Here is an 11882-nt window from a genome sequence, read left to right as displayed (position 1 = left end):
CGCGACGACCGGTGGCAGTGGCGCGATCTCGGGCGGGCTGGGCGCGACCACCGGCGGCAGCGGCGCGATCTCCGGCGGGCTGGGCGCGACCACCGGCGGCAGCGGCGCAATCTCCGGTGGGCTGGGCGCGACCACCGGCGGCAGCGGCGCAATCTCCGGTGGGCTGGGCGCGACCACCGGCGGCAGTGGCGCTATCTCAGGCGGGCTCGGCGTGATCTCAGGCGGACTCGGCACGATCTCAGGCGGGCTTGGTGTGACCTCAGGCGGGCTGGGCACGACCTCGGGGGGCGGAGGGGAGTAGAACTGCATGGGCGGCGGCGGCGACAGGTAGGCGAAGGACGGCGCCGGGATGACGGGCGGCGGCGATGCTTCCGGGGCGCAGCCGGGGGAGCCGGGAGGCGGAGAGGCCGAGTGGTGGTCGGACTCGGAGTACTGGTCCAGCAGCTCGTCCACCGTCAGCACCCTCGCTCCTGCTTGTTCACCCAACAAAACCATCAATCAGTGTGACGTTAGTGTTTTCTTACGCTAATTTAACTTAATTTGTACAAATTTCGCAGCATGTGCGGTCAAAATTTCAGTAATATCAACCTATTAGCATGCTACTAAGATGAACCGAAAATGCACATACAATTGTCGGTAAGAATTGGCATAAATTTCAGCAAAATTTGGCGTAAAATTCCGGTAAGTGCGAGCAAAATTTTGTGAGGGGTGAAGGTGGCAAACACACCAAAGTTAAACTCAAGCTCGCGTCCTCTACACATGCTAGGAAAGAAGTGTGTAAGATGGATGAAAGGAACCAGGGGCATACATACCGCATTGCGCGACGAAGAAGGCGAGCACGACAACAATGGCGGCGAGGAGGAGAGGGCGCCGGGAGCTCTTGCATTCCCCCATGGCCGGCGTTTCTGTGCAATGAGGGGAATGGAGCTGGGGCTGTTGATATAGCCACGGAGGATGGCTGTGCAAAGGTTAAAGGTTAAAGGAGGAGGCATTGCAAATGCAGCAAAGCTACCAGCAGAATCCAGTGAAGTGAAATAGTGAGGGACGATTGAGCTTTAGTGTTCGGTATACACTGAGGCAGAGGCAGAGGCATGGAAATGATTGGATTCCTTGGTGGGTTTGAGGTTCTTTTCTCCTTTGGCAGTCTTGGCACAGATGCTTTGCTTGCTAGCTGCTGCCCAGAGAGAAATGGAGAGGATCCTCCTCCCTTCTCCAGCCGACTTCATGGCTCCTTTTTCCTCCTCATTTGCTTGGGATCCACTCAACATACGTCCCCACTCCACACACAAGTCAGCATCTGTGTGGTGTTGTAAAATGTGTTCATGCACGCAAGGATCTTATTTATGGCATAATTTGCACGTACTAGCATTCTCAGAAAGTTCAGATTTGTGGCAAATTGAAAGGGCGCGAGATTAGTTCAAAAGAGCGGCGCAAAGCAGCAGACAGGCGGCATCTCAGATCGTTGCGAAAGGTAAAGAGAAAAGATGAGTAGTGCCGGAGAGAAGAATTGCATTTGCTAAAACAAGCAACACCTCTTTTGCTTTGCTAACAATGGATACACGATCACGCTGCTGTAAGGCAAAATAATGGTGCTAACAACATATGGTACTACCAGCAGTACAGCTGGTGGAAAGACACTGCTAATTTCATCCTCAGGTTTACAGAGCTGAAGATACTCATATCGTCAGTCATTCGACAACAGAACAAATGACTTCTAGGTCTAATTTCCACTCTCGATACGAAAAGACAGGACAAATGATGTCGAATCAAAATCTCCCAAGTCAGACCAACACAATCTTTCAACTGCAGTAGCTCAAGTCACTAACTAAGTAAATCAATAACAGGGGGATCCAGGATCACCGATTGCACGGCGTCCCTCCTATGGATGCACGGGTGAGCCCGTTGGTGAATCGCATCAAGCTGTTTACTGAACGCCGGGCGCAGCTTGTTTATGTCGATTGTCTAGAAAATGTAATATCTGATATTCTTCGATCGAACGCTGCATCAACCGAGCTCATCTGTCCACAAAAGTTTCGAAACAAAGAAAGGTGATATTAGATTTGATCTCTGCAACTTGGGAACAAATAACGGAGCATGAGAATTTCCTCTTTATGAACAAAAGTTGATGGCTCACAGGCCATATGAAAGCTGACCTGGAACCAAACTCTCACCACATTCTCGATCAAAATTAAGTTATAAATGCTACAGTACTGGCAGAAGCTCAGCCGCACGTGGTGAATCGCAAAAAAATATAAGTAATGCTTAAACTGAAATTAATACATACACGTTTGCGTACTGTCCAGGGCTTGGCCGACAACCCTCAAGTCATTAGCACCATGAGATTTGTCAGATTGTAAAAAAACTTACTAGCAGGAAGAACAATGTATGTAAATACCTACTTGGAACTCCTGATGTGCGCGAAATCAGCAGGAAATATAGATGATCAAACAAATAAACACCAAGGAGATGTCATGAAAATGTAAAAGGGTAGTATAATAGGGAACCATCTCACATACTCCCATCTGTTTCCAAATACTCAAAGTTCTGGGTTTCCCATAAGTCAAACATCTTTAAATTTGACCAAGTCTATAGAATCATAGTAGTTTCACTAGATTCAGATAAATATATTTTCATACTATAGTCGATGTATACGTTGATATATTTTTCTCTAGACTTGGTCAAACATAAAGATGTTCGACTTAGGACAAACCTAGAACCTCCAAGTATTTTCAAACGGAGGAAAGTATGCAGCTAGCTACTGAAGGAATACATTTCATATTTCCATGAAAATTCAACATTTATTTCTCTCTTTCAAAGCTCATATATATTTTGTTCTACGGGTGCCGCACTCCAATGTTTTTTGAGAGATCATTGGTAATGGAAACATGAAGACCAGAACTTACCTGGCTAGTTTCATCATGCACCTGGTACATGGGCAGAGCCAACCTTCTTTCCTCCTACATAAATCAATAAATATTTTAGACATTACACTTGTATCTGGATGATCAAACATATTCCCAGGTCACCTGTAAGAATGAGAACAGAGGGAAGGGAATAAATACCATTGACATTGCTTCATCATCCCACACCAGATAGACCTCGCTCGTAGCTGGTTGAGTAGCAGACGTTTTACTATTAGTGGCAGGTGCAGGTGGATGTCCAACTGCTGGCCCTCCTGTACCTGGAACAGATGCATGCACAAGTGAATTCACAAAGGCCATGCCTAAACAACAAGAGCAAACATAAATATCAGATGGAGATACAAAACGTCAACGCAGAAATACCCCATCACATAAAATGAGCTATATAATGCTCCTAATATATATGTATATGTATTGTTTTAAACAAGAGATAAAATCTTGCTTAAATTCCTCCCAGGTGTTTATAATAAGATTTAACTAGTCCATATTGTTCTCTGATTTCCTTTCATATACTAGATACTCTATACGGTAAATGTGCTATATATGTAGGGATGAAAATGAAGCGGGAACTTTCTGGTTTTCCGGAGGAAATACGGAAATGGAAACAGAAACTTGCAAAACAGAAGCAAAAATGGAATTTTTTATGCGGAAACAAAAAAAAATGAAACGGTGGTTTCAGACAGAAAAAACACGGAAATGGATCTTTCCGTTTCCGTGAATATGGAATTTCCATTTTTACTATATATATATATATATATATATATATATATATATATATATATATGGGCCTATGGCTCCTTTGTAGCAAAACCACCAAACAACACACAATGACAGTGACAAAATGGCCCATGTGAGGTCTGGCTTCTACTACTACACACATACTTAACTAGACCCTATGTGTAATTTTCCAGTACTACTACAATACTACACTAAGTCACTAACCTAATCATATTGTTTTGTAGCCATTTCAACAGTTGATTAAGTTTGTTGGTCTGCCTTTTGTTTTTCTTTATGGTTCAAGGGGTTTTTCAAGTTCCGGTGAACACCCGCTTCCGTTGCCGTGTCCGCTCCATGTTCGTTTCTGGTAGTATCTGTTTCAAATTCATTTTTGAGGTTTCTGTATTCATTTCTGCTTCCACACAAAAATATGAAAACAAATCTGGTAGCACCCAATTCCATCCGTTCGCGCTCTGTTTTCATCCCTATATATATATGTATGTCTCAAACAAAAAGCTAGCACATCTAAGGTGCTTAGACATAGGCGTCAAAAGTTCTGGGAAAATCAACATACCATGGTTATTAGCAACATAGCCATATCCTGCAGTACCAACTGATGCTGGAGAATTTGCTGCAATAGTTGCAGGTGAAATTGACGAGCTGAATGAGGAATTTGCTGCTCCATTGCCAGTGGTGTTAACAGGAAACAAAGGCTGGGAAGCCTGAGGGGCAACAGGTGAAGGAACCCCTGTGGTGGCCATAGGGTATGATGTCTGAAGTAAATTAGCAGGTGCTGATGTCATCATAGGATTGGGCATGTTTTGAATGGGAAATAGTGGTTGCTGTGGTGCTTGCCCAGCAATCATTGGGGGAACTGAAACCGGTGGTTGTTGAGCAAACCAAGGTTGCGGCTGCTGAAGAGGCCAAATCGGAGGTCGGACCATCATTGCAGGATTATACCTGTGAAAAAATGAGACAGAAATTAGAAGTTGTTCCAAAAAGAGTGCCAACAATACAATTGGACGCATATTTTAAGTAGACTGGAACTAAAAAATTAGATAGAAGAAAAAGGAGAGCATACATAGGGCGGGCTGCACCATAAGGCCGAGGAGGAAAAGGCATGCCTAGCGGATAATTAGGCATAATAGGAGGTCTTATTGTCGGCACTTCTACTTTGGCCACCTTTGAAGGTTCTTCCTCTGCATGTGGAACACGTGTAAAAGGTTAGACGACATAGTATTGGAGGGAAATAACTTGGCAGGCCCTTACTTACACTGCCCGCCAAAAACAAAAGGTTCAGCGCTTACATGTAATTTAAAGGTTAAAAAACATGCTTATTGTAGAGATAGAACATGGTAAGTTCAGCAGTTAAGGAATATTAAATGTAAAGGTTAACAACATGCTATGCAGGAAATTACGCGGCAAGTTCAGCTTTTAAGGAATCCCCTACAAGTTTAAGCGTGACTAACCAGGCCAACGCTGAGGCGGTCTGGTGTTTCGCTGAGGCTGGATGGTGGGCCTTTGGGATGGTCTTGCGTGTGGTCATTCCCTGAGAAAGGTAGCTATTTCACTTTGCGTGGCTGCGTCTGGGCCTATGGGATGGGGTGTGGGGCCCTGCCTTGGCTGCCGCACTTGTGCGTGGATGTGCGATGTGTGTGCATGGATTCTTTTTTTTTTGTCGGTGTGTTAGCCGAACTGTGGGCCCGGCTGTGCGTGTGTTGCTGTTTCCATGTGCGCAATGGTGGTGGGCTACTGGGTCGCTGCTAATTACACCACAGCCAGGGAGCGGTGCCAAGTAGCATGTAGCTCCGCCACAACGATACATAAATGCACACCGTTGGCCAAGCTAACAAAAATTTCATTTATACATGTACCAAACACCACTATATTTGAACGCAGTGGAGCACGCCACTCCGCCTTGTCAAATGTAAAGGTTAAACAACATGCTTGTTGGAGAGAAATAACAAGGCAAGTTCATACCAACATGTATGTAAAGGTTAAACTACATGCTATTGGACAGAAACAACATGGCAACTTCAGCGCCAAGGAAAACTACTCATAAAGGTTAAACAACATGCCATTGGAGAGAAATATCATGCCCAATTGAACTCTCGGGCGGAGGGTCTTTCGTTTGCTGATGGATAATTATGCTCAGGCGTGAACCACGTACGTTCGACGTTTAGACGATATTAAGGAATCCAATAATTTGCGGCGTGATTGGCCATCATCACAAGCAAAACTATTCAACAGAAGCAACCAACACTGCCATCCAGATTACAGCGGAGAAAATAACTAGAGCAAATACTCTGGTCTATGAAGAATTTTATTAGTAGAGAAACGAAAAGCCACAGTGGAGAAAATAAGCAAGCCCCCGCGGTTACCTTCCCCATAGTGGGCGGCGAGCACGTCTGAGGGGATCCCCTGCATGCCGAAGATCTCGATCTCGGTGGAATCCCTCTCGGGCTTGGCATTCGGAACCCTGCGGCCAAAGGAAAAACAGATTAGACACCGAGCAATCAGAGCCCCGTCTACCGCGGCACCGGCACGGATCCAATCGAGGGTGGGGTAACCCCGAATCTGGGCCGCCCCGGCAAGGAGGAGGCGCAGATCCATGGCTAATAGGAGGAGAAGAGAGGGGGGAGGAGGAGAGAGTGCGCGCACTTGGTGACGGACTCCTTGTGGACCTGGAGGACGTGGATGGCCATGCCGCCGGCGGTGGAGAGCTTCTTGTGGCAGACGTGGCACTTGAAGTGCTTGGCCTTCTGGTGCTGCACCAGGATCTTCTCGTCGTCGAACTCCCGGTCGCAGTAGTAGCAGAACACCTTCTCCACCCGCTTCTTCTTCTTCCCCATCCCCGCGCCCCCGCTCCCTCTCCCCGGCCCTCTCCGCCCTCCGGCGAGGTAGCTAGGGTTTCGTTCGGCGACGCCGCGGCGGAAGGAAGGAGGGAGGGGAGGAGGCGGCGAGAGCACGCGAGTCCTCGGTGCGATTTGGGCCGCGGGGGGGATGACGGGGTCGGTGCGGGGGCTCGGAGGGGGAGTTTGTAAATATGGCGTGCCGCCTGGGTCCGGTGGCTGACGTGTGGGGCACCACGGGCTCCCTTGGGAGGGACTGCGCCTTTTTTCCTTTGCGGCCCCTTGGGTTCAGTTGTTTTGCGGTCTGCCCCTTGCCCGTGCCCGTGACGCTGCGCGCGGGCTTGGGATGGGCCTGCCCGTTCGTTGGAGCCGCTGGGCCGCGTTTGGGCACTCTCCGGGCTCCCGTGTTCCGGCTGATGGATCAAACTCCACGCTTGGGTGGTGGTGGTGGGTGAGGCGTTTTGGGTTCCCTCGGACGTGCTCGCCGTTAGAGGGAATCCCCTGCATGCCGAAGGAAGCATGGCAGGGGTGGAAGAAACGAGCCCAACTTCTAAGCTGCTTTCTTGTGCACGAGGAAGGTGCGGACGAATTCGTCTTTGAAGAAGAAATGATCGATGATCCACCCAAGAAGGCAAAGAGGTTTTAGCCCTAGCGCTCTGATTGCGGGCATGAAATCGTCATGAAACCCAGCTAAAGAGGTGGTTCGGAGGCGGTTTGGTGACAACCTCTTCATAGTGCAGTTCGGATGTTTAGTTGATTGGAATAAGGCAATGGTGATGTGTCCGTGGTTCTTTAGGAATCGGGCTTTGTTAATGGAGGCGTATATGAACCCTACGATAGTGGTCCTTGACAAACTTGTGATCTGGGCACGGTTACATAAGCTAACTGATAGGGGATACCATGGAGGTTCATATCAAGATACATGTATGGTCCATTGAAATATTTGTGAGACTTCGTTTTAAGATAGAAGTACACCGGAAAATCGTGAGATTTGTGTCAATAACGAAGGGGGTGTGTGAGAAAGAGTGGTATCAGGTTATTAAGTAGGAAAAGCTCCCAATGTTTTCTGCAAACCGTGCTTTACTCCGTTATTGGCATCAAGAATGTGGTAACGGTGAGCATGACGAGTCAAAATTCAAGTGGGGTGACTTCATCCTAGTTGCTGTCGTAGAGGTCGTGGACAAGATGCATGTGGCTCAGGCTATGGTCAGGAAAGGAATGGAAGAGGGAGGGGTAGAGGCCTTGATGCAACAGGGTTAGGAAGTGAGATGGGACGTTTTGTGGATGGAGTTGGACATTTAATAGTGTCTTTCAAACACATGCGACTGGTGGAACGAATGTGTCTACTAGTAATGCACCCAAAAACTGTTCAAGGCAACCAAGAGGTTCATATGCATGATGGAAACGTCCAGGGAAAAAGGTCGGATGATGACATTGGTATACTTGCATTATTGCCAACGCATCTGGTTGACGACTCTACTGTTAATAGTGAAATTGTCACAAGAACTTAGTAGTTGCTGCAAATTCCAACTAAAGTTAAGAATCAAAATAATCCTCCATTTAAATATCAACAAGATGTGCCCAAAGAATATTCTAACATCATGTTTTTACTAATTAGCAAATGTTGAGAGGCGGCATTTGGTAGGTCGGAGTCCAACATGAATGCAATAGAGAGGTGTGATTACTTCCTTCAATATTATAATCTTTGACATTGAATGACGAGAATTAAGGGTATTTACATGGGCCTCGGTTCGGTCAATTCGATGGACCAAGCGTGCACATCAAAATCATTGACCGGAAGGTGTTGGATATTATGCGTGCTAGCACTGATTACAATTTTTTTCGAATGAACACCGATTATAACTACTTGTTGTTTCTTGTTGTTCCTGTCATAGTACTGTTGTTTGTTAGTTGTTACTTGTTCTTGTTTGTTGTTACGCTATCAGATATAATAATTAAAATTAAGTGAAATATTGAAAAGAAATATTTCTTAAGGGAGATGATATTTAGGGCCCATCGGTACTTGCTGACCAACAAAATATTCCTCAACTTTAAACCCCATTGATGTCGTTAGTGAGACGGCGCGAGAGGGAGGGATGAAGAGTACAGAGAGTGCGACAATGGTGCATCTTGCTCGCGTCCTGTTTTGCCCCGCGTAGCAGTTGGGATTGCGAGATATTTGAAGCTGCTACAAGTATGCAAATGATGCACAATTACTTTTCCATCGAAGGAGTAAACGTTGATCGATAAATGTTTAGATTTCTTTAATTATTTTTACACCGGGTCGTTGAATATCAACAACTTATTACACATAATTCAATTCTTTTAGAGCGAGTTGAAGGAATAAGTTTTGTTAGCAGAGAAGAAGATCGTGAACTTTTGGAATACAATGGAATCTTCATAAAATGGATCCTTGTGAGTCTTACAATCAATTTAATTGGAAAATCTTATTATTTACAATGATAGATAAACTCTCGTATACCACACGATCTCTCATATTTATTTTTATACCCATTGCAACACACGGACATTTTTGCTAGTATCATCTTGAATTTTTTCGAAGTCACCATAGGTGTCTCATAGTCGACGGGAACACCTCCCACTAAACGCACATCGCCGAAAATCCTAAAATAAATTCAGGATAAATGCGAGCACCAGGATTTAAACCCTGGTAGGCTGGGGATAACGTTGTCCTCCTTACCATTCAACCACAGATTGAGTCACCTATACACATAGAGTTGTCTCTTGACCTTCTGTGCGAAGTGTGGTCATGACAGTGCACCTCTCGTAATCTCATATCACACATAGATGAACGAATGGTGCCACCGCATGAGGCTTTGCTACTATATATCCTTAAATAACCAAAATAATTATCATTTACAAAGAATATAAATCAAATCTTGGCACAACAAATATAGTTTGGAAAGTTGTAATAGCTAAAAAAACATACCCAACATATTTGGCTTCCAAACATCTACTCCCCCATCCCAAAATATAATATATTTTTTTAAGTTGTTTTACTTTGCAAAAATGTCTTATATTATGAGATCGATGGAGTATATCTATACCTACTAAAAAAACAAGATAATATTATTGGTTTCATCCTGCTTAGGTGATTTTATTTATCTTTCTTCTATCTATATCTATATCTATACCTCTATATCTATACCTCTATATCTATATCTATATCTATATCTATACCTCTATATCTATATCTATACCTCTATACCTACTAATAAAGCAAAGTGATATTCTTAGTTTCGTCCCGCTTATGTAATTTTATTTGTCTATCTTCTATTTAAGATATATACGTGAGATGGTACTAATTCGGGACCTTCAAGATATATACGTGAGTTCGGGATCCTCCTATATATGATGCTTATTGCGTCAATTTATAGGGGCTATGCACAAACAACAGACCGACTGGGGCGGCCCAGTAGCATAGTGGCCAATATAGTGTAAAATCCACAAAAAAGGGCCCTTCCGAGAATTAAACATAAGACTGTGGTTACAGAGTGCATCCTGCTAGACAGTAGGGATAATTAGCGTTCGTGGCCACTTAGCAATGCAAGTTTTATAAGAACTTACGACAAGGTAGATCCAACCATTTTCTATTTTAGTTATTATTCTTTATTCTTTTTTCCTTTTCTTTCAACAAATTTCCTTCCTAAAAAATTATTCAGAAATTTACAAAAATTGTTTAAATTTTCACAAAAAATTAGGCTTTTCAAAAAAGGTTCGTGTTTTTGTTTGTTCAAAATGCCAAAAAATGTTCTCTATCCTGAAATTTGTTTAAAAATTCAAACAAATGTTCATGTTCTCAAAGCATTGTTTAAAATTTTCAGAAAAGTCCAAAAAGTTCAGAAATTATTCTCTTCTTTGGAAATTTATGTTCATCTCTATCTCTACTTATCTCTACTTATACTATTATATTATATTATTATATACTATTAAAAGAGCAAACATAAACTCTTCTAAAGTCACACAACAAATTGTATATGGGATAACCAGAACCTTTGGATCAAACCAACTTAAACGCATCTGACTGTCCGTATTAGATCAATAGCCTGCCACCGAAATCAAGGTCTCAAATGTTCTGCCAAGCAGACGCCCTGGTCTGCCAATCGTCCGCGCTCGCATCCCTCTAATCCGCACGGCCCTCCCTGATTTGCGAAACGCAGTTAGTGCGTGACACGATATCCTTAACAACCGAAGTTTTCCTTTTTTTTCTCTCGATCTCTTTCTCCAAAAAAAAACTGCTCCCTCCCCTCAGTCCCTCCCGCACACCTCTCCCCACGGCCACATCGCCCGTCGTCGCCACCGCCTCCCCACGCGACGGAGGCATCTCTCCCTTATTTCCCAAGTGCGCGGCAGATAATGGCGGAAATGACGACCACCAACTCTCTCTTCTCCCTCGCCCCGCTCCGCCTCACCCATCGCCGTCTCATCTCCCGCACCCCCGGCACAGCCTCACGCTTCCGGAATCCGGACGGTCGCCTCGAAGGAGGCAGTCGCCTCAACCGTCCCCGGGCCCGGTGGGGGCGCGGGGAGCGGGCTACTCTCGGTGCTCGACCGGGCGCTCACCAACAAGGAGCGGCGCTGCCACGAGCGCGCCCAGGTGCGGCGCAAGGGCATGGAGGCAGAGAGGTCCGCCGTAGAGGGGATCCAGGTGCCGGAGAGGAGGAAGAAGGTGGTGAATAGCACACATCAGCAGTCGTCCTCCCACGACCCACGCCAGACACGCCCATGTTCTATTGCTGCTGATCCCGCATTACGGTGCACATAAACTGTTTGAGGTAATGCCAACTGGGTTGCTTTTTGATTAATTAGTTCAGTTACATGGACATGTTAAGATACTTTAGTTTGATCGAGTCCTGGAAATTTAGTTTGACCTCATTTGTTGGCTTTAGGTTAAAATGACAGTTGTTCTTGGGGAGCTTGGAGGAAGTGATGAGTATTCACTACTCGAATCCTTGAAACAAGGAAAGGTCGAGAAACCTGTTGTTGCTCGGGTTAGTGGGACGTGTGCACGTCTGTTGAAATTTGAGTCCAATTTTGCCATGCTGTGAGTTGTAAAAAAAAATTCCTCAAGTTCTGGTGAGCTGAACAAGTATGCGCAGATGTGGTTTATTTATTTTTTGGTATAACAGGGTGCGATGAGTGGTGTGAGTTGGAATCTGCACAAGCTAAGAATCAGGCACTAAGGGATGTTGGGGCTGTTGTTCCTACTTCATTTGAAGCTCTTAAAAGGATTAAGGATTTCAGAAGCTGGTACATCACGGCTGATGTCTTTTGCAAGTTTTTTTTTGGGGAATGTGTTAGTGGGAATCAAAGCTTGGGGTTGATATATTTTTTGCAGGTTGAGGAAGGAAATATTCCGCCTGTCCCCGAG

At 45.1% G+C, this 11882-nt stretch overlaps 2 protein-coding genes and 1 long non-coding RNA gene across 4 annotated transcripts in view; 1 reads left to right on the top strand and 2 right to left on the bottom strand.

Moving 5' to 3' along the window:
* LOC123104832 (extensin) overlaps window positions 1–1366 on the bottom strand; it is a 2918-nt gene extending 1552 nt beyond the window's left edge. Inside the window, exons 1-2 of the mRNA XM_044526739.1 lie at window positions 813–1366; window positions 2–470 (exon numbers count right to left, since the gene is read on the bottom strand). Coding sequence (XP_044382674.1) covers window positions 2–470; window positions 813–894 — 551 coding nt within the window. The 5' untranslated portion in view covers window positions 895–1366. The remainder of the gene's footprint in view (window position 1; window positions 471–812) is intronic.
* A 237-nt stretch (window positions 1367–1603) lies between these two features.
* LOC123104830 (protein SUPPRESSOR OF FRI 4) lies at window positions 1604–6496 on the bottom strand (the record flags this gene model as incomplete). Its single annotated transcript, XM_044526737.1, is given in 7 exon segments — window positions 1604–2018; window positions 2904–2957; window positions 3063–3181; window positions 4213–4598; window positions 4720–4837; window positions 6020–6117; window positions 6300–6496. Coding segments are annotated over 7 exon segments (1035 nt in total). The 3' UTR covers window positions 1604–1949.
* Window positions 6497–10744: 4248 nt separating this feature from the next.
* On the top strand, window positions 10745–11882 carry LOC123104828 (uncharacterized). Of its 2 annotated transcripts, none has more exons than XR_006450541.1 (4): window positions 10745–11286; window positions 11401–11502; window positions 11641–11761; window positions 11850–11882. It is a non-coding gene; the product is annotated as an uncharacterized lncRNA (long non-coding RNA). The 2 variants fall into 2 exon arrangements; XR_006450540.1 differs by having other exon boundaries at window positions 11401–11555.

Source organism: Triticum aestivum, chromosome 5A (assembly GCF_018294505.1).
Source record: "Triticum aestivum cultivar Chinese Spring chromosome 5A, IWGSC CS RefSeq v2.1, whole genome shotgun sequence".
Taxonomy (NCBI): domain Eukaryota; kingdom Viridiplantae; phylum Streptophyta; class Magnoliopsida; order Poales; family Poaceae; genus Triticum; species Triticum aestivum.
This window is presented reverse-complemented; position numbering and strand designations above follow the sequence as displayed.